At 46.3% G+C, this 22907-nt stretch overlaps 1 protein-coding gene across 5 annotated transcripts in view; it reads left to right on the forward strand.

Moving 5' to 3' along the window:
* ATP8A2 (ATPase phospholipid transporting 8A2) overlaps positions 1-22907 on the forward strand; it is a 543049-nt gene that overhangs the window by 392730 nt on the left and 127412 nt on the right. For all 5 annotated transcript variants that reach the window (XM_084768271.1, XM_084768273.1, XM_084768274.1 and 2 more), the window contains 3 exons: positions 288-362; positions 7115-7237; positions 9448-9526. In XM_084768271.1, coding sequence (XP_084624397.1) covers positions 288-362; positions 7115-7237; positions 9448-9526 — 277 coding nt within the window. The remainder of the gene's footprint in view (positions 1-287; positions 363-7114; positions 7238-9447; positions 9527-22907) is intronic.

Consider the following 22907-nt stretch of genomic DNA (forward strand, 5'->3'; position numbering starts at 1 on the left):
AAAAGTGTTGACACAAAACATATTTGGTATAAGTTCATTTCCCTGTAAACATGGCATATATAACCTCTCAGAGCTGATGCTTCCTTAATATAAATTTCCTTTAAGATACTGTTATTTATGACATTGGAAATTTATATTCCTTGAAAGGACAACTGCCACAGTCCTGGCACACAGTCTCCCTTGCAGCTGTGTCCAGCTGGTGGCCACATTCCCGGCTACTTCTCCAGTAAGTGGAAACATTTAGGTCAATATTGATATAAAACTTGACGAACTTTGTTCTCTTGCAGCTTTGGTTCGCCTTTGTTAATGGATTTTCTGGGCAGATTCTATTTGAGCGCTGGTGCATCGGGCTGTACAACGTGGTAAGCACACCCACCCCCCACCCCCCCACCCCCCATCTATCTGATAGCATGGAGAACTTCAGGGGCATTCCTTCACTGTTTATGTCTGGGAAGTGTATCTAAGCCAATCATCTGTGCACTTAGCAGGCAGTACAAATATATCTTTCGGGCCTTTGTTGCTGCCACGCATCCTGCAGAAGCCCAAATTCACCACACATGGTTTCAATCATAGCAGATCATTCTTGAGTTAGCCCCATGAAATTATTAACCCATATATCTTGGTAATAGACCCCTGGCTACCCTCTTGCTAAATGCCTCTGCAACATTTTCAAGTCATTAATTTCTGTCCTGCATCTAAACTCACTCCGTTTTGTAACTTTACTTCTGAATTTTTAAACATTGATGTGAACTAAGCGTATGTGACCCAGGGAACTCTTTGCTCTTCTTGGGAGAATGTCCATGAATTCTGACTTTCAGCGCCTCTGAGAACAGTTATCAGTGTCTTTGGTATTTTCTGGTTTGGGTTTTTTGTTTTGTTGTTTTTATTTTTGGTTTTGTTTTGTTTGTAATTACTTGACGGATAAATCCCAAAGCCAAAGACTGTAAGCTAAAATGCCCAGTTTTCTTGTTTGTTTGTTTGTTTGTTTTTGTGGTACAAAACACTCAGGGGTGGCCATTGCTAAATGCCATAGCTCTCCGTCTATGGCCATTGCTAAGTGCCATAGCTCTCCGTCTATGGCCATTGCTATCTGTCTATGGCTCATCTCTTGAGTTGCTCTCTACTACCGCTTTGAGCACTGATCCTAGCTTCTTGCACTTCATGGACTTTAACCTCCGAAGTAGCTGCCCCAGAGAGGTGTAGACCGAATAGAGGGAGTGTGGCTAAGACAGCTCATGGCGCTGTGTGCACTTCTGGCTGTGCAGTCACACCCTCCCAAGTACTTTCCTCGGTTGCTGCCCTGTTGGCTACTAAATGCTGAACACACAGTGTGACCTGGGCCTGTGTGACTGTTAGGTGAAGAAGATCAGCTGTGTGGGCTCAGACACTGGCAAGGATAGGTTCTGGTTCTGATTTGAGCCACGATGGTCAGTTGGTTGACTGTATTTCCCACTGCAAAGTGTACTGCGTGCTTGTGCAAATCCACTAAAAGGTGAGCAGTGGATAGAGAAGAGCTGAATCAACGTGCTCAAAGTCTCCTCTAACCACCTTCCCCCAAGGTATGGCTCCAGGGCTTCTGTACACTGAGAAGGGGCTAAGGACAGCTAGATAGGACTGGAAGGCACATACAACCCCCCATTTGCATGCACCTACACATGTCTATGTATGTCTCTCCATGCATCTACACATGTCTGTGCACATGCTTATACACACACACATGCACATGTATACATGCACACACACATGCACACACACACATACACACACACACACCTATTCTGAACATCACACTTTAGTGTAGCGTTATCAAGAAACATAATGAGCAAATCCGAAGACCTTGAACCCATAATTAACCTTGCAGTGATTGTCCCAGGAATGTCCTTATTATGCAACTTGCTTCAGAGACCTTCTGCAAGGGGCCGTCTATGAGAGGTGAAGCTTTTGCAGTGTTTCTTCCCTTCTTTTCTCTCTTCTTGTGCCATGATTCCTTAACGGTTGAGTTCCCCCAGCCAGCTAATGTAGATCACTGTTCCTCACTTCGCCTCAACCTCTTAAACAGAATAAACCGGTGTTGCATGTCCCTAAACAGTGAGCTAACTATGTCACATGAGATTCTCCTTCCATTAGTCGCCTGCCCGTGATTTCACTTACTGAGGCGTCGGTTTCTTGCAGTCAGCTACAGACTGAGACTCTCAGAAGTTACGAGTCCCATGTTGCTGAGACTTGGTGGGTGTAGCTTCTGAGATGACTAGGAGGCACAGTCTCACAGAAAACTCCCCAACCCCCTGGCTCTTACGGTCTTTCTGCCTCCTCCTCATGAATGTCCCCTGAGCAGCCCTTGGTGCAGGAGTGTTTTGTAGGTGTAGTCACTGGGACTGAGTCCACAGCTACGCACTGTGGTTGGCTGTGGTTTTCTGTAATGGTCTCTATCAATTGCAAAGGGAAGTTCCCTTGATGAAGGGTGAAGAATGCGCATGCTTGTGGGTATAAAGACAAATATTTAGAATGCAGTCAGGGGTTATGCTGGGTTAGTAAAGTGGCAGTTGCAGGTTCTTCTCCAAGATCCATCTTTACTGTCCATAGGTAGTTGGCTAGCTTTCCAGTACCAGGCATGATGTCCCTCATGGTGAGTGGACCGTAAGCCCAATTAAAGAGTTCTTGGTTACTGCCGACAGCTCATGAGGGCTCAACCCTACACGAAGAACTACAGGCAACCGGGGAACACTGAGAGCAGGAGAGATAGTCTTCCCCAGGGAAGAACAGAACAACAAACAACTGGTTATCTGATACCAAATGGTCAGCGCTGAAAACACACACACACACACACACACACACACACACACACACACCATTAAAGAAAAAGAGGCCGTAAGTCTAAAATAGAGTAAGGTGGGGTAATTGAGAGGGTTTGGATGGGTGAAAGAGAAGGGGGAAATGGTGTGATTCTAACCTCAAAAAAAAAAAAAAAACTTTTTAAAGTAAAATACCACAAAAAAATCTAAAAGTTTTACTATTTTCATGGTAGCATTTTATTATGCCAGCTCTCTTTTTGTTAATGGTTATTACTATTAGCCTTAACTGTGCCTAACTTTGTGATAGGTGTGTAGGAAATCTATAGTGTATGTTGGGCATAGTCTAGCCATGCTGTTGTGATCGTACAGCATTAAGAGATGCCCTAGAGCTATAACTTAATTTCCATATCAGTTAAGTTTGTGGAGGCATGACAGGGAGAAAAGCTGCCTGGGCCAGGTAGATCCAGCTAAATGCTATGTCATTTTCACTGAGGAGATAACTGTAATGTCATTTAAATTCTTTCTAATAAGTAATCCCATTATCAAGCCAGCATAACTTAAAAAAAAAAACTATGAGCAGGCCTCACTTTTAATTACAGACATTTAAATAAAATGTCAGCTAATGAAGCTTAGCTCTGCATTAAAAGAGTAAAATAATTTATCAAAGTAGGCATGCTGTCATGAATATAAGAGTTTCACACTTAAAACAAATCATTCCAATTAGGTCAATAAAATGAATAAAGACATGGTCCCATCACTAAATGCCCCCCCCCCCCCACACACACACACAAATGTCAGAAGCAGTTCAGCTGGCATTGCAAAAATCAGACCTGGAAAAAAGTAGAAACACAAAGAAATCAGTCAGCCACATTTGAGCCTGCTTGCAAAGCTGCAGCATACTGCCAACCATGGCAGACTCCCAAACTGCCTCTTGTTATGTCCGAAGTTAGTCAGTGGACTGGCCATCACCGCAGGCAGACCAGCCCTCCTCAGTGCAGAGTTCAGCGTTATCCCAGAGTTTTACACAACCACCAAGAGGGCTAAACAGCTGTTAATACTGGGGAAATCATGAACAGTTTCGATGCTTATGCAAATACTCATGTAAATGAGACAGTGGTCACATAAATATGGTCATTTAATAATTATTTATCAGAAAACCCAGAAAAAGCCAACAGAAAAATGCTAGAAATGTGAGAGAACTCCTAAAGAGTCAGATAAGACTTCTTTTTCCTGTTCTAGTAATCAGTAATTCTATTTGAAGTCTACCAATGAGCTCCTAAAAACTGAAAAATATATATATAAGAACTCCTTTCAGAACACAACTAAAATCATACATGACATGGCAGATGGCACACGTCTGAATCCCAGCTGTGGAAGAGACCGAGGTAGAGAGAATCTTCTGGGCTCAAGATTTGGGAACCAGCCAGGTGGCATCGTGTGCTTCTGTCTCCCATGTGTTTTTTAAATTATAAATTATATAGTTGTAATTTTATACTATCGATGTGAAAAAAAAAGCCCAAAGTCTTAATGAAAGATTAAAAATCACTTGGATTTTCTAGCATCTCCTGTAACTCTGGCTACTACTGCAAAGACTGAGACAAAGGCGTCTTAACTTTATTCAGCCTGCGCTGTAGAGTGAGTTCAAGGCCTGCCTCAGGAAACGTAGTACGACCTGTCCCAGAAGTCAACAGTAAAATGAAAACAGAGCTGGGGACACGGCTCAGCAGTAGAGAGCTTGCCTGCCTTGCGCAGTCCCCCAGTACCACTGAGAAAAGGCAAAGAAATAAAGACTTTGCAGCAGAATTCAGACAGAAAGTGACTTAAAAATCATGGCAGGGTCATCACTTTGTAAGTTTGATCTACATATTTACACTACACAAGTGGCTTCGAGGGAGCAAGAGGAGCCGAGTAAGCAGAATAAAGGAGAACTTGACAATAGATACACAAACACATCCAGAAGAGGGGGTAGACTGTACCGTCGGACTAGCCCGGAAAGTACCATGGAGAGAGAGTCAGGGATTATAGAATTGGGTTCAACTTCAGAGTCTAGAACAACAAAACAGAGTCTAATAAACTTTAATGGTGACCTTTTTTTTTTTCAAACTCCATGGGAAAGTGTGAATTAATTGTGTTTTCACATCTGGTTCATTATCTGGGGAAAAAAATGAATTCTTAGCTTATACCTCATAGAAAAATAAATTCCAAACATAATAAAGACTTAAATGGGAGAAATAAAACCATGCAACCGCCCTCCCCAAACATGCTCCTAAAAAGCACACATCAACTCCATGGTGGAAAACCATCCACAAGTCAACAGTTCAAGGCTGGTTTTGACCACTTAAAACTTTAAAAGGTTGCAAAAAAAAAGCCTTTAGAAAGAAAGATAGATAGAAAGAAAGAAAGAAAAGAAAAGAAAAGAAAAGAAAAGAAAAAAGAAAGGAAAAAAGCCATGGTGAGCATGGCTTGAAGACCAAGCTGGGGACTCAAAGAACTCTCAGAGACAGATAACCATGGTGGAAAGCGGAAAAGAGGAGACCTAGCTAAATGTTGCTGGAAGTGGCAGACCCAGCTGGTCAGCATGTGTAGGCTCATGGGTAGACAGGGAAATGTAAAAAATTTTAAAGTAAGAGTTAATATCTGACTTGTTCAAACAAGAGAATAGTAAATGCGGTGCGTACGCGCTACAGATAGGGAGGCTGGCCAGAGGACACTCTCGTTCTTTGCAATGGAAAATATAAAAGATCAGAGCCCTCTTTAGAACACAAGCAGGCAACATCATATAAATTTAAAACTACGTGTTTCCTCCTGTACCCAGCAGCTCTTCCTCCCACGGAGTAAAAGCCAAGCACGGCTAGTACCATATTCTAGACGTTTGTTACATGTTGGTGGTAACAAAAGGAAAGCTAGGATCAAAATGAATACCTGTAGGCTAGTGGATTAATAACTCAAACAGCCCGGCTGTGAGTTATGTCAACACTAAACGCTAAAAAGACTGCGTTAGTGTTAAACCCAAAGGGCTTGCGGGGCTCTTTGTGATGTATTGTTTAGCAAGAGAATGGCAATGAAGACAAATGCGAACTGCCTCCATTTTTGTAAAAAAACAAAAACAAAAACAAAAAAACAAAACGGTGGTTCCCATCCAGTCTACATAGGTGAGTGCAGTCTACTTTAAAGGACAAAGGCATGGTAGAGCTTGCTGGGCTAGCCACCAGTCAGGAGGGGCGAAGGTGAAAGCATGCATCCAAAACATATGCAGAATTCCCGAGACAGTCCTGGACCATCCCTTCTGTGGGCCGGGGAACACACCGAGTCTGTTAATGCAGAGAAGACTTAGCAGCACTTCTTCCCTGTGTCCTTCTAGCCTGTTGAAATCCCAGGGCTGATGCAAAGCAGCCCTGGGCCAAAGCAAGGGCTTGAGAGTCACCAGGCTCACCCACCTGTCTGAGCCCTGCAGCCCTGGGAAAGGTGTGTCTTACTGGTCAGATTCTAACTGGTGTGGCTTAGGGTTCTCTTAGAGAGCTTTGTTGGATTCCGTGGCTGCAGAGCTGGCTGGGTTTGTGGGTATGGATTCCATCAAAGCAGAGGGCCAGATTATGGGCCAGAGCCAAGTGAGAGTGTGACCATGGGCCACAGATGCCACAGACTGAAATGACACTTCTGTCTAAATAAATAAATAAATAAATTCTGCTTTATTTTGCAACACAAAAGCATGAATTCCTCTAACACTAGTGGGAACAGGTGAAAAGTTTGCACCTTAAAGGCTTTCTCCACCTCCAGAGCCCCAGAGACGGTTTCTGTGGTGTCCTTTCTTCTTTGTACTGTGTCCTCAGCAGGCCACATCCTTTGCATGCTACAGGCTTCCCAAAAAACATTGTGCTCTTCTCAAAGGAGGACTCAGGAGCACCCCTTGTCCACTTTCAGTGTCACCTTACCCAGTCATCTAGGCCCCGTGCCCTCCAAATCTCAGACTCTGATGCACTGAGTCCTTTTTCACGCCGCTACCTGAAGCTAACTGTAGTGTGAGCGCCACCAGGGCTAGCTCTACACAGGAGAACAGCTGCTCGCCAATGAGTTCTTGGCTCATCAGCAATTTATGGTTTTAGCAGTCCATGGATTCATTTAAATGGATTAGCAGTGAGGGGAAAAAAAGATGGCGACTTGTTTATTTCCTTCATTCTATCTGGAGATGTTTGGGGGAGTTGTGAATCATAGACTCTCGGGTTTGGACTTGACTAGAAGTTAAGTCATTATTCACGGAGCTGGAACACTGGCACAGTGTGGAGCAGAAGGGCTGGCTTTAACGGCTTACTGTCTCCACACAGATCTTCACCGCGCTGCCGCCCTTCACTCTGGGAATCTTCGAGAGGTCTTGTACTCAGGAGAGCATGCTGAGGTTTCCACAGCTCTACAAAATTACCCAAAATGCAGAAGGCTTCAACACTAAGGTAAAGGATGTGATGAAGCAGCAAGCGCCTGTGAAAGGCACGGCCCTGCTTCTCTTTCAGCTCCGATTACCTGCCCACAGGATAAGTGGTGGTGCTTGACAGAGCACATTGGCATAGCGCCCTGTGACCCAGAAGCACTTGCCTCAGGTCCAGCCAGCACCCCCTTCCCTCTGCTTACAGCTCTGCAGTCTGTGGGCAGCGGCGTCTCCACAGCTCTTCTCATGACAGTCAGCCATGTACTTTCATGCAGGCCTTGTTAAGGCTGGTGCAAGCCTTACTGGTTTTCATTTTTATGTGCAAGGTATCTGCGCATGTCTGTGTGGGGTGCACACACATGCAGGTGCATGCAGAGGCCAGAGAAGACCATTGGGTGTCTTGTCACCATCTGTCATTCTCCGCCTTTTTTTTTTTTTTTTTTTTTTTGAGACAGGATCTTTCACCGAGCCTGAAGCTAACTGTTAGGTAGGCTTCCTGTGCAGAGAGCTCCCATCTGCCATCTCTGCCCACCACCTAGTGCCAGCTGTACCGGCATGTACAGCCAGTCCTGACGATGCATGGACTAGGCATTCAAACCAAGGGCCTTCTGTTTTCTTGGGATGCCTAGAACTAAGAGTGTTGCATATTTTAGAGGCCTTTGGGGGGCAGGTAGAATTTGGGATACTTGCATATATAATATATCTTAGAGATGGGATCAATTTTAAGTGCTGCTCATCAAGTTTTGGATTTTGGAATATTCAGGATTTGGTGCTTTCAGGTTAGATATGTTCAACCCGAATAGATTATCCTGTGGAGACCCAGACAGAGGCTGGGCAGCCTCTAAAACAGGTAGAACAGTCTGGAATACCAAAAACGGGCCCATCACGCAGGCCTCTGTCACACGCAGGCTAACAGTGGCAATGCAGTTGGGTGGGTGCTGCCTAAAGGGAAGCCAGAGATCTCCCCCTGCAGAGGAGGCAGGGTGTGAGCATGGTAGCATGCTGTGTGAGAGGAGCTTGCAAGGATGCAGTGGACCACCTCTGCAGGCTGTCCTGAGCAGATGCAGCTGATGGCCGACTGTCCCGGCTGCCTCATCCTTGGGCAAGTGTAGTAGGCAGATCCAGGATCAGAGAAAATAAGAAGCATCCTATTGGCTCTGCAGCTTTCCATACAAGGTGACTAGTTCTATCGGCCATTTACTGTGTCTGTTAGTGGGGAGTTACAGCCCTCCTCTCCACACTGCCCTCACAGGTAGCGTCCCATTTCCCAGCGCACATGAGGACTAGTCATCACAGTACACCGACAGTAAATAGAACTGGGGCATAAATCCCGTTGCCCTATAATATAATATCTTTTGCGGTTTTCAGCTTCTAACTGCTGTTTAACCACCTTCTAGACATTCCCCAGGACAGCCTGTAGATAGCTGACTAAGCCTCGCCTGGATTTAAAATCCTTATCATCCCAGTAGTCAGACAGACAGACCACCGAAGGGCCTGGCCTGGAGGATATAGCAATATAGTCCAGGCATGGCTTGGGTTCAAAAGATAACTTTTAAAAATACTGAAGTGCTCATGCCACTATTGACTGGGCCCTTTTGTTGAACATTGAAAACATTAAAAGGGAATTTTCACAGTACTTGTTTGTTTTGTATGTGTGTGTGTGTGGGGGGGGCAGTGTTCCTTGTCACTGTGGGTACGTGGAGGTCAGAGAACAGTCCGTGGAAGTGAAGTCAGTTCTCTCCTTCCCCCTTGGGATTCTTAGGGATTGAATTCAGGTCCTCAGACTTGGTGGCAGGCCCTTCACCTAACAAGCCATCTTGCCGTCCCCCAAAGAGAATTTTTTTAGTGTGTGTGATATTAGCCTCAGAGATGACAGAAAAAATAAATAAATAAGAGGTAATTTTAAAACATTAAAGAGAAAAAATTCTCTTGCTGTGTGTCATCTCCATGCAGGGGAATACAGAGTTGACTGAAGTAGCATTAGCTGGAAGTCACCCTGCCATCTGCATGTAGGTGGGAGGGGACAGTTTTTATTTTTGTTCTTCTCTCTCTCTCTCTCTCTCTCTCTCTCTCTCTCTCTCTCTCTCTCTGCTTTTTAAAAAATTGAGACAATCAATGTCCCTTGCAGAGGTGCCCAGCCCACACCAAGAGCCTTCACAACACCTCCTGCGTTGCAGTTACACACAGAAAGCCTGAGTCCCCAGTGCTCTGACTCCCTGCTTTGTCTTCCTGCAGGTCTTCTGGGGCCATTGCATCAACGCCTTGGTCCACTCCCTCATCCTCTTCTGGCTTCCCATGAAAGCGCTGGAGCACGGTAGGTAATGCCGACATGATTTCAACCATCTGCAAGGAACCCTGCCCCCCTGTGAGGCCAGCGTGTGCACCATTCCCTCCAGTTGTGCACCACATGAGGTTAAAGACAGGGAACACAGATCTGTTCCCCCCCCAGTCTCCCCCCCAGCAGGAGCTGGTTCCCAGTCTATAGCATGTGAGTCCTGTAGTTATGGCCTTTTCTTTGAAATTACTATATATAAATACGAGGAACTCCATGCTCAGTTTATGATAACTGAGTCTTTGACCTTGAGGGAACATTTATGTCTCTTGCCCATGAATTTACAATCCTCTGTTACCTACTTAAGCCTTCTGCTTCAAGTCTCTGGTACCTATGTGCACAGTCTCTCGGGTCTTGTAAATTTAATCCCATATTTTCTGAGAGCATTTTCCCTGGGACACGCCTTTGAAATTAGAGCTGATTCTCCGGGTTGGCCTTTTGTCCCTCTGCACAAGGACAGCCTGTGTGAATTCACACTTGTCCATGAAAACATAACATAAAAATGCCATCCCTCTCAAACAGTCATAACCTCCTTCGGAAAAATTAATTGCTCATGTTGGCTAGACAATGCCCTGGGCTTTTCCAAAGGACCTAAGACTATGCAGTTTGCGAGTTCCTTTGTTACTGACTGTGCTGCACGGTCCACACAGGAGTGACTCAGCGCACAGATGCTCTCTAGCCTACCCCACGTTGTCAGGTGATGTACAGACAGTTACATTCTGTGCACTTGTCTTTCGGACACATCACAGCTCCTTCTCTTTGGGAGGTCCTTAGAGATTTAGGTCGTAAAATGAAATGGCCTGCTTCTAGATTCACCACCACCACCGCCGAGAAGTTTCTAGCAAAATCATTACCTTTGAACTCTGAAGCCCTTTTGCACTTCATCTTCACTCACAGCGGATCCCATTTCGGACGGCTCCTTATGTGAGGGCTTATGAGTACAAAAGCATGGGCTGTGGTGTTGTTTCGGAAGCGATGGTGTCATGTGGGTGGCCGGATGGACTAGTGACAGGGACAGGAGTGGCAGGCTTTGAAACATTAGAGTACTTGGCAGCTGGTGCTCATGCAGGAACAGCCACAGAAGAGCTTGCCCTCCAGCTAGCACAGCTTCTGGGGGTCACTTGTGCGCTACAGAGTGGCCTTCTATCAGCTTGACTCTCACAATGCTACAGTCTGCCTAGGTTCCATCGCTCTTTCACTTCTAGCAGATGTCACCAAGCGAATTTAAAGTTAGGTTCTGCCTCTCTTATCTACTGCTCCCAATTCCATTGTTTGCCTAGTAGGCAAATAATAGGATCCTGGGTTTTTCCCATTTGTTGTCACCGTCATCATCATCATCACCATCATCATCATCACCATCATCACCATCATCATCATCATCAGTGACATTTGATGAATTTTTAGCATAAGAGGTTTTATTTGTTGTTGTTTTTAAGTTTTTTTAATAGGGCGTTTTAGCAAACAGCCTATAAAGTCAAAATGTTAGAGGAAAATAAATGACAGATATTAGGTATATTGATATAAAGACAGTTTCTGTTCTTCTTAATCTGATTTCTCTAACAGATTGGATAACTATTTTTGAAATAATTTTTAAAGTTTCTTAGTTAAAGTAGGAATTATTAATAGCACAGACCATATGCATTCACTTTTTTAATGACTCAGGAACTGAACTCAATCTCAAGGGTGAGAGATAAATGTAGGGGCCAGCAAGCTGCCTCGGGAGGTAAAGGTGCTCGCTGCCAAGCCTGATGACCTGAGTTCAATCCCCTGAGCCCACATGGCAGGGGGAGAAAACTGACGCCCACAGTTGTCCTTTGACCTCCGCATGCTGTGGTGCACATTCCACATGCACACACAATAAGTGGATAATATAGCTTTACAAAAGGAAAGTGAACGTGCAAATGTAGGCAGAGGGTCTTACCTTTTGAGTGTGTGCTCTAGTGAGGGAAGTTAGATTTGAACATGGAAAATTCTAGTACAGGATAGAAAGCAGTCATCTCAAGTAACAGCCTTGAGAAGACATGTCATTTGGGCTATTACTGCCTTTAAATGGGGGCATACTCAGGTTTACCTGTGCATACAAGTAGATTTCAGTTATGTGAGGATGGAACAACTAATGTGGGGAAATGGGCTGTTTGTAGCTCCCCAAAATCCCTATGTGAAAACCCTACCCGCAAGATGATGTAGGAGGTGAGGCTGCTGGCGTGGTAAGGTCATAGGTGCAATGCTTCATGGGTGTCGTAGGCTTGTGAAAGAGACCCGGAGTTGTGTCCCGTCGGTGTGTGAGAGTGCAAAAAGAAGAGCCGTCTGTGGGGAGTGAGCCCGTGCCACTCTCAGCAGCTGCAAGCACCTTGATCTTGGACTGTGAGGAATAAGCTTCTGTTGATTGTCACAGTCTGTGGCATCTTGTTATAGCAGCACCAGGGGACAGTGTCACTTCCTCCTCCCCTCCTCAAGACTTGTATCCCTGTAGGTGAGAGAGTTCTGCACATGCCCAGCATCCTGTGTGGAAGGCTGAGGGTCAAGATGACTACAGTGTAGAGGAAGGATGGGGGCTGGATGGGGGCGGGTGAGGTAAGGAAGTGGGACTGGGACTCACGTCACCAACAAGAGGGAGACGCGTTCTTATTGAAGGGCTGGAGGTGGAAGAGTCGTGGCAAAAATCTTGCTGATGATGCAAATTAAGACTGTTTTATAGAGAAACACGGAATTTGCCAAGAGCACAAATTGCTTGTGTATGTGTGTGTGTGTCTGTGTGTATGTGTGTGTGTGTGTCTGTCTGTGTGTCTGTGTGTCTCTGTGTATGTGTGTATGTGTGTGTGTGTGTGTGTGTGTGTGTGTGTATCTGTCTGTGTGTATGTGTGTGTGTGTATCTGTCTGTCTGTCTGTGTGTATGTGTATGTGTGTGTGTGTGTGTGTGTGTGTGTGTGTATCTGTCTGTCTGTCTGTGTGTATGTGTGTTTGTTTGTGTGCTTCATTTTATTTGGTAGGATGTCATCAATGGTAAAATCCAGAAAGTGACTTAATATTCTAAACACAAGTAAACTATTTTTCTCTCCCTCCTTCCTTTATTCCCTTCTTCCTTTCCTCCTCCCCTCCCTCCATTTCCTTTTCCCTTTCCTGCTTCCTTCCTTCCTTCTTCTACCTGTAACTTCAGCTGTAGGGGATCTGATGGCGCTGACTTCTTTGGGCACCTGCACCCCCATATACAAAACCATACAGATACACACACACATGGATAAGTAAGATGGCAGTAGTTGTAGTAGCATTAGTAGTAACAAATCTTTTTTTTTTTTTTTTGAAAAATAAGAAAGATGCAACTACCCTGTCTCCAAGAGTATAGGAACATAGCACCAATCTGAAACAAGCCAGGGTGCTTTCCAAAGCTAAGGGGCCCCAAAGCTCAGGTCCTTTCAGACCTGCCTCCCCCCTTCCTCGGCTGCGTCCTGCAGTAATTTCTCAGCCTCAGCCCCACTCAAAGTCCTGAAGAACCTTTCCTTGCCCAGAACAAAGGTCTCTAGAGTAGCTTTGCCTCTTCATATGCTACCACGTGGATTATGCCATGTGATCAGTGAGGTTTAGTCTAAAGTCCTCTCCCAACCATTGACGGCAAAAAGCTCAGATGACAGCTCTCAGACCTGTTCCTTTTCGTCAGGGCAACATGATCCAGGGAAGAAATGTTCTTGAGAAGGTGTGGGCAGGTCATTCGTTTTCTAGAATGTTCCCAAGAATTTTCCCTTTGCTTACTTTTGCATGGGTTTGGACAGACTTTCAAAGCAATCAGTCTTGTTGGTGAAGTTTGTGATGACTCACCCCTCGTTTCAAAATAAAGTTTTCCTCCCAAGCAAATCAGTAAATCAGATTTCTCTCAACTGTCCCACCATCAAGCTCCCAATTTGATTTACCTAAAGTCCCCACCCTTTAATCTAAAATGACTGTAGGATAAGATCTCGGATGGCACCGTCTCAGGCTCCAGAACTCAGGGGCCTTGTTGGCAGCTCTTGGGCTTCCACTGGCATTTCTAGTCCACACAGTTGAGCAGCCCTCCTTGAGGTGGAATGTGGTTGTTGGCAAAAGAACATAAAATTAATTTTGATTTGAAAAAACATTTTTCAGATTTTCCTTGATGAAACTTATGAGGGCAGAAATAAGGAAAAAATAGTAATATACTTCCCAGAAGGGAAAAATTATTTTAAAATATTTGTGCTGGTTAGGTTTGTTGTCATTGCTGCTGCTGCTGTTGCTGTTGCTGTTGTTTCAACTTGTCACAAGCTGGGGGTCAGCTGGGAAGAGGGACCCGCAGTTGAGAAATTGCCTCTGTCAGAGTGGCCTATAGGCAGGTCTACGGGATTTTTTTTTAAATTAATGATTGACATGGGAGGGCCCAGCCTACTGTGGGCGGTGCCATCCCTAGGCAGGTAGTTCTCGGAGGTATAAGGAAGGTCGGTGAATGCGAGAGAGCTGAGCCGAGCAGGAGATCAGGCTGGTAAGCAGCTTTCCTTCATGATTGAGGCTTCCATTCAAGACTTGAGCTCTTGCCCTGACTTCCTGTTGTGACAGACTGTGATCAGAACCTGAAAGCCCTTTCCTCCCCCCAGTTGCTGTAGGTAGTGATGTTTCATCACAGCAACAGAGAACAAAGAAACTCCACGGTTGACCTAAGTTTTCCAGAGTCCACAGTGGAAATAATCACCTCCCTTTTAAGAAGAAAATGTAGCATCTCGATACTTAAGAATTCCCAGTGGTTAAGACACAGGGCTCTTCAACATTGGAGAAGGCAACTGTGCTCCTCTTTAATAAATGTGTCAGTACCGTGAGATCGGGCCTATTGCAGAGACTGGAAACAGGCGCGTGTCTTTTTAGTGGGAAGGAGATAGATGCCTCCGTCTGTGAAAGATTAAGGAAGGATGGGCATAGCCAGCTCATCTCACAATGTCGGTGACAGCACGTGCTTTCTTCTGTGTGAGGGCCACTCAGCAGACCCTCCAGCCAGCCATCCCAAGCGCAAGTCTGTCACAGGCAAATAGAGGGTGTCACGAAAACTTTTGTCTCTGTCTGTTATTTGCTGACATGGCCACCTGTGGGTTTCTTCCCAGCGCTGTTTTTGTGCATGAAGAGGTCTATTGTGAATATCCAACATTTACTACGCAAGTGGGTTTAGGGCCAGGTGCTTTGCTGTCCCACACAGGGGTCTCCCAGTGTGAGCATGTTCCATGTCTGCATGTCATACTGTACCAGGTCCAGTACCACAGGCTCCCCTGAGTGCAGAGCCCCCGAGCTCACTCTCACTTTCCACATCAGCATGTGAGGACCGTAAGGCTTGAGTGTTCCTGAAGGGATCCCACACCTCTGTTTATAACTGACTGGCGAGATTTCGTTGGGGGTACCGGAGGCTGGGGAATGTCCATTACCCGAACACAGAGATAAGAAACCTTGCCTGTGGCCGCACTGATATTTGGTGTCACCATCGAGTGTGCCCTCTCTCATTTTTACCTCCCTTTCAAGTCTATTTTTAGTAAACACAAGGGAGGCGGGGAGGGGGAAGATATTGAAATCTGAGTTCTGTGCCCTTAACTTCATCCAGTTGAAATGGCAGGAACAAGAAGAAAACCCAGAGGCTTATGTAACCAGGAACTTAACCCAGCACTGTCGTGAATGTAATTATAATCGCTAACACTTGTATAAACCCTTCTTTTTAGAGCGTACTTCCAACATTTCATACCACTCTTTATAAGGAAGGGGAAGAAAAAAAAAACCCAATGTTCTCTTTAGGAATATGTAGTCGGAAGCAGAAATAATGGTGCTGATGATGGGGATGATGAAGCCACGTCTGCAGGTTCACTTCTGGAAGTTTATTTGTAAATCCAGTTATCTGGATCCTGGACAATGTCTCTGCCCTGGATATAAACCTGGGAGTAGTGAGGCCGTCTGTAGCCGCTCGGAGCCTCTGGCATCTTAAGAGGCCCAGAGTCTTACTCAGGGGGGTGGGGGCCCGGCTGAGAGCCTGGAGTCAGCTCCGAAATTGCTCTGCTGGAAGTTTGCAAGCAGAGGGAAGAGAAGGCAGCAGGAACTTGGCATCCGTTCCGACCAAAATGTCTTGGCAAATGCTCTCATGGCAAGAGACGAGGCCGGTGTTCCTGACTTCTCCCTGATGCCTTCTGCAGGACAAGATGCCTGTGGCTGTCGCTACAGCTGTCCCCAGGTTCTAGCTCCATCAGAAGCACACATAGACATCTCCCATCTGGTTTCACGATTACCACATCCTAGCTCCTTTAGCCACACAGCACCGTGCTGTGACACTTCGCCGTTTGACAGGGCCACTCCTAACTATGTGCTGTGGTTTGGCTGGGCAGTCATGGGATGTTTCTAATGAGCATCTAATTGCAATTGCATCTTTGTGAAATACCATCAGCCGTGCCCTTTGGGATATTCTAAAGAAGTTCCCTGATGGTCCCGTCTATTCAGAAAACGAGACATACTTTTCTTATAAATCATGGGGTTTTTTTCCCACAGCTATTTTCAAAGAAATTTTGCATGCAGCATTTCGGGGCCTGTTACTACTAAATACAGAGGCCAAGGTAGCTTTGCCCCAACTGTCCACGGAAGTCTGCTGTAGTGATTGTGCCTCCAGGACTTCCTTTGTCTAAGCCTACAGTATATTGGGGTCCCCCGATCTAATGTAAAAAGTGCCAACAATGTATGTCTGGGAGAACAGACTTACAAACTGCTTGGGTTGGGCTCCTCTCAACACCTCAGATTGCCCATGTCTCAGAGGGTGCCCAGCTCTCCAGGACAGCTCTCCTCTCCTCCCTTTTGTATGGCCTGAGCAGCATCATGGCAGTAGCCCTGTCACGTATAGCTGCAAATTATTCTAAACATGTCTCAGTGGTGTCAACCCAAGCACATAGGAAGCTGCCTTGTTTTTATTCACCCCATGGAAATCATGCAGTAGAATTAGGGAAAGGTGTTGAGTGCTCTCTTTTCCCAGGTTGGTCCTCCCTCCTCCTCAGGTCAGTCCTCCCTCCTCTCTCAGGTCAGTCTTTCTCCTCAGGTCAGTCTTCCTCTATCTCTCAGAGCAGCCCTGCCTCCTCTACCTGCTCAGTCTTCCTCCTCTCTCTGGTCAGTCCTCCCTCCTCCTCAGGTGAGTCCTCCCTTCTTTCTCAGATTAGTCCTCCCCCACCTCAAGTCTGTCCTCCCTCCTCTCAGATCAGTCCTTCCTGTTTATTTTATATGTGTAATGTATCCTGAGACCTCTGCACTGGAAAGATGCTTTGCACTTTTAAGTCTCTTCTAGTCCATGAACCAGCCTACATTAGAAATATTGATACTGAAAGAGTTTCAGAGTGGAGTGTGGTTTGCACACGTGTCATTCTGGCACTGGTGAGCCTGAGACAAGAGGGTTGTAAGCCCAGTGAGGCTGCAGCACTACCCTATCCCAAACAAAACAAAACAAAACCCAAAGCAAAACAGTGACTGGGGGTGGAACTCAGTAGGGAGCACTTGCCCAATAAGTGTGAGGCCCCGAGTCCTGTCTCCAGCACCATAGATAAAGGAAACGAAAAAGTTGTCAGGCCAGACGTTGCAGTGCGTGACCGGAATCCCAGCAGCTGGGGATCACACTAACAAACAACAAAGGCTGTCAGACTTTGACCATCAGCTTTAATTGTCTGCTTAGTCTTCCACCCTCCTCTCCCACCTGGCCAGAATTTTTCTTAGGTTACCCAGGGCTTAGTGCAGACCGAGCATCAAGGCTTGAGGTCACTGCTCATCTCAGTTAAAATATCTGATCTATGCTTATGCATCCACAGGATGGAAAGACTGGGAAATCCATGCTGGACCTGGGCATGGGGCGCCGGGGGGGGGGGGGGGGGGATGTTGAGACTCTCACCTCCGCCACTAAATGCATGGGGATGATTTAGCGGCCAAGAGCATCTTAGATTTCCTAACCAAAGGGAGATTTAGGGGTCATTTTAGTCACTGTCGCCACATCTTCTTCTTTACTCTCTGCCCTTGACATGAAACCTCCATGTCAGATCCGAGGCTTGTAGGACTCAGCCTCCATTCTAAAAAAGACCTCTCTTGACAGTAGAGCTTGGGCAAGAGAGCCAAGCTGCACCAGCGTCTCCCAGCGCTCACGACCAGGGTTTGCCTGCTAAGCGAATTCCTCCTCTGGCCTCATTCACCAGGTCCCCTCTTCCTTCTCTGGTACACAGTCATGTTTCATGTCGGCCCTTCCTATTGTTGAACTGAAAGCAGTGCTGCGGGTCCTCAGGTGAACGCAGTGCTGCGGGTCCTCAGGTGAAAGCAGTGCTGCGGGTCCTCAGGTGAAAGCAGTGCTGCGGGTCCTCAGGTGAACGCAGTGCTGCGGGTCCTCAGGTGAAAGCAGTGCTGCGGGTCCTCAGGTGAACGCAGTGCTGCGGGTCCTCAGGTGAAAGCAGTGCTGCGGGTCCTCAGGTGAAAGCAGTGCTGCGGGTCCTCAGGTGAAAGCAGTGCTGCGGGTCCTCAGGTGAAAGCAGTGCTGCGGGTCCTCAGGTGAACGCAGTGCTGCGGGTCCTCAGGTGAAAGCAGTGCTGCGGGTCCTCAGGTGAACGCAGTGCTGCGGGTCCTCAGGTGAAAGCAGTGCTGCGGGTCCTCAGGTGAACGCAGTGCTGCGGGTCCTCAGGTGAACGCAGTGCTGCGGGTCCTCAGGTGAACGCAGTGCTGCGGGTCCTCAGGTGAACGCAGTGCTGCGGGTCCTCAGGTGAACGCAGTGCTGCGGGTCCTCAGGTGAACGCAGTGCTGCGGGTCCTCAGGTGAACGCAGTGCTGCGGGTCCTCAGGTGAACGCAGTGCTGCGGGTCCTCAGGTGAACGCAGTGCTGCGGGTCCTCAGGTGCTCCTCCTCCAGCCAGCTTCCTGTGATAAAGGACCAGGCTGCTGTTCTCTATCACAAGCCAGTGACACCCCCCTTCACCTCTCCACTCAGGCTGGGGTTCCCCACATTCCTTCCCATTCTACCTCCAAACCACGGACAAATACCGCCATTCTCACTTCAAACTATTTACCAGTTTCTGTCATCACTTCTCAGCATCTCTGCCCTGGCCATTCTGGCTCTGTAGTGTCAGTTGGGCTTCAGGAAGATGGCGAATGCATCTGTGACCCATTACGGTTCTGCTAGCCACACACAGCTACTGAGCATTTGGTTATGTGGCCGGTGACTAAGCGACCACATCTTCATAGCAGCTTCATCCTTAGATAATTCTACCTCGATGTTTACGCTGTGCGATTCGCCCATTTCAAGGTACAATTCCAGCTCTGCAACCACCACACCATCCTTAACCTTCAAATGTTTCAGCAGGCTCAAAAGCAGTCATCCACATGACACGCCCCCCGCCCCGCCCCCAGCACGCAGTCATCCACATGACCCCTCCCCTGCCCCCAGCCCTCAGCTTCTGAACCTACTGTTTAGCACCATGTCTGTGTAGCTCTGCCCTCTCTGGATATTTTTTTATATAAACAGAAGCATACAGCATAAGGGTTTTTTTTTTTAGCCTTATTTCTTTCACTTTTTAAGGTTCATCCATGTTGTGGCATGTACCCATACTTGCGTTCCTTGTTATTTCTTAATAATGCCCTATTGTATTGATGCACCACTCACAGAGTGATGGACATTTGTTGGTTCATTCACCGTTTGATGGACATCTGTGTTATGAATAGGCTACTGTGGATAACGAATAATGATGTTCATTGTTTTAGGCTCCACGGGCAGTTGTGACTAATGCCGCTGTGAGCATTCATGTATAAGCTTTTGTGTTTTGTCCACATTTTCATTTTTCTTGGGAATTACTGGGTCATGTTATAAATGTGCACAATCTTTTCTTAAGGAAGTGCCAGCAGTTTCCCAAAATGTCTGTGCAGCTTACCCAGCTTCCGGCTGTGTGTGAGCGATTACAGGTCTCCACACTCTCGCCGACTCTTGATTGGCGTTCTTGTTATGGTCATCCTCGTGGGTTTGGGATGATTCTCCAAGTGGCTTTGAGATGATTTCCTTTATTCCCAGTCATACTGGCCTTCTCCGGATCCCTGTCTTTGTGTGTCTTCTGTGCCAAGTGCATCAGTTTGAGCCCTCTGCCCATTTCCACACTGACGGATTTTATAATGTTGGGTTCTTTCTATGTCCTAGACACGAGCTTCTTATCAGACACATAATGTGCAATTGTTTTCTCCGTCCTTTTCATTTTTTCCTCGTTTGCTTGGTGATGTTATATGAGGCACAAATGTCCCTAGGTTTGTTCAAGTCCAGTTGACCCACAGTTTGTCACCGTGCTTTTGGGGCCTTTTCTTGAGATCTGGGGCCAGGGCTGGAAAGATGTACTGCTCTCGTTTACTGTAAAGGTTGTGTTGGTTTGGGCTCTGTGGTCAAGTTTTGTTAATTTTATATTGTGATAACAGGTATAGACGTAAATGAAATAAACACATCAGTTGTAACCATTTTACATGTGCAAATCAGAGAGACACTCGTTGCACTGAGCCTGCACTTCCAGCTGTTTGTGAAGTTGTCTCTTTGCCCCCAACCTTTAACTCTGTGCTCATTAAGCAATATCTCACTCTCCCCATCTCCCTCCTCCCAAGCCTCTGGAATTTCTTTTTTTTTTAACTGGTTTCTTTTTTTCGATTAATGGAAAGTTAGGCAACTAAATGGAGCCAGGGTGTTGCCGTGGGTGTACGACTCTACCGTCACCAGCATCACCCACCTGCGTGATTGACTGCCATCGCTGCCAAACTGCCACTGTACTCATCATTATCCTTTTGAGGTTTTTTTGTTTTTGTTTTTTGGGGGTTTTTTGTTTGTTAGTTTTTGCTTTGTTTTGTTTTTGTTTTTGTTTTTGTTTTTTGTTCACCCACCAGCTGCACTGCTCCCTTGAGAATACTCAAAACGATTTCACAGAAGGCTCAGCATCCTCCAGCAGCAACGAGTTCTGGTTCTCTGCCCCCACTGACTTCTGCCTGTTTCCTCTCTCTCTAAGTCTCGAGTCAGGCTGGTCTTGGTCATGGACTTTGAGTTCACCAGGCACTGTTTTCGGGGGGGGGGGGGGGTGGTGGTGGCAATTTCTCCCCTTTCCAGGAGCCTGTTTGGGGTTTTGTTTGTTTGTTTGTTTTTGCTTTTGTTTTTTGTTTGTTTGGCTGGTTGGTTGGGTTTTTTTGTTTTGTTTTCTCTGTGTAGCCTTGGCTGTCCTAGACTTGCTTCGTAGACCAGGCTGGCCTCGAACTCACAGCGATCTGCCTGCCTCGGCCTCCCGAGTGCTGGGATCAAAGGCTTGCGCCACCACGCCTGGCTCCAGGAGCCTGTTCTTGATCATCATTGAACTAACGCCTCTCTATCATTCTGATCTGTTCACACGTCACCTCTCTAACTAAAATAACAACTTCTGGCCACTCCGCAGTCAAAGAATCCACATTACATTCCTCCATGGCTCACTGTATCCCCACTTCGTTCATTTGTGTCTGTTTCCCCCCACTGTCATCCAAACTCTGTGGAGACGTGATGCCTTCTCTTCCCAGTTCCCATAATGCTTTGCAGAGAGTAGACTTGAGTACATAAAAGATTGCACTTATTCCTTTCATGGCTATGGTCTTTGCTGGGACTCAAATAAGCCACTCCTCACATGACCCTTCGTGGAGTACGACTTTAAAGTGCTGCATCTACGGCTGGGATGCCCTCAGCCCAGTTACTGGAAGTAGGCACTCTCCTTCTAGACTGTTCGAGAGGGCAGGACGAGTAAGCCTGGCTTGGGGACTGGAAGCGTGTTCCAGCTCAGAGATCTCGGGCTGTGGAGTATTAGACTTCATTAATTGAATATCCCTAATCAGAAACCTAAGATATGTCTGAGGGATTCCGAAGCACTTCAGAGTTTTAGGCTGGCAGATGAGGGACGCTCAGCCCACACATCCATTTCAGATTATTAATTAATTAAGCCCCCCCCTTTTAAACTTTCTCTTCTTTCGCTTTCACGGGGTTTCTCTACCACCTTGTCACTGCTCTTTAACCCTCTTCCCTCAGTCTCCAGAGCTTTCTTTTTATGTCTGTGGTGGACTCTTTCTGATCTCCAAGTACAGCCCCCCAGTAGCAGTCATCGAAGTTCAGGGCTGTGGGTGCCTGCCGTCCTTCCTCTGGTCACACAGACTCACTTCTCAAGGCCAGGAGCGAAGCTAGGCCTTAGGGCTGGCCCCAGGGACCCACCCACTAATCAGGGTCCACCTAGGATTCAACCCAGTTATTACATCTTCTTAAGAAAATGCACAGAGGGGCTGGGGAGATGGCTCGGAGGTTAAGAGCACTGACTGCTCTTCCAGAGGACCGGAGTTCAATTCCCAGCAACCACACAACCATCTAAAATGAAATCTGGTGCCCTTTTCTAGTTGTACACGCAGACACGACATTGTATACATAATAAATAAATCTTTAAAAAAAAGGAAGGAAGGAAGGAAGAAAGAAAGAAAGAAAGAAAGAAAGAAAGAAAGAAAGAAAGAAAATGCAGAATCCTCAGCGGGTTTGATGAGTAAGTCAGCCCGTGCATGCATGGCCGGCAGTGGCCGCACTAGCAATATGAATGCAGAAATCCCTACTACCTGGCTTGTGGGCCCCAGATCTGACTCCAGGTGCAAAGGAGGGAAAGAGGTGGGGCCCTTACCCAGGAAGCTATTCCTGACTTTGAAATAGCTTTGCACTCGCAGAGAAATCTCTCCCCAAATAGATCCAGTCATTTCGTCCTAATGCTGATGTTGTACGGTTGTACAGTCCCAGGATAGCAAAAATCAGAAGAGGAAGGTTTGAGACGATTCTCATGCCGAGGCGCTTGATGCACTGTCAGATGAGGCCCTGGGCTGCTGGTTTTCTTTTCTTTTCTTTTCTTTTCTTTTCTTTTCTTTTCTTTTCTTTTCTTTTCTTTTCAGGTTTATTTATTTATTAAGTATACAGTGTTTTACCTACATGTACACCTGCATGCCAGAAGAGGAGACGAGATCTCATTATAGATGGTTGTGAGCCACCATATGGTTGGTGGGTATTGAACACAGGACCTTTGGAAGAGTAGGCAGTGCTCTTAACCGCTGAGCCATTTCTCCAGCCCGGGCTGCTGGTTTTCAAGCCAGACAAAAAGAGACTTCGACTTTTGAAAAAAATGTAAATGCAATGAAAATCAAGCATTCTTTTTGTTTGAAGATCTGAGCTTCTTTTAGTCATCTGAAGAAAGCATGAGACAGAAAACCATACTGTTGTAATGAGAAAGTGCCTTCAAAGTCACGAAGGAGCCAGTTTTGAAATGCCCTCTGCATAGTTATACTGCTCCTTTATTATGTTCTTAAGAAAAAACAAAAACAAAAACA

The sequence above is a fragment of the Acomys minous genome, assembly GCF_964271855.1.
Source record: "Acomys minous genome assembly, chromosome: 18".
NCBI classification, from domain to species: Eukaryota; Metazoa; Chordata; class Mammalia; order Rodentia; family Muridae; genus Acomys; species Acomys minous.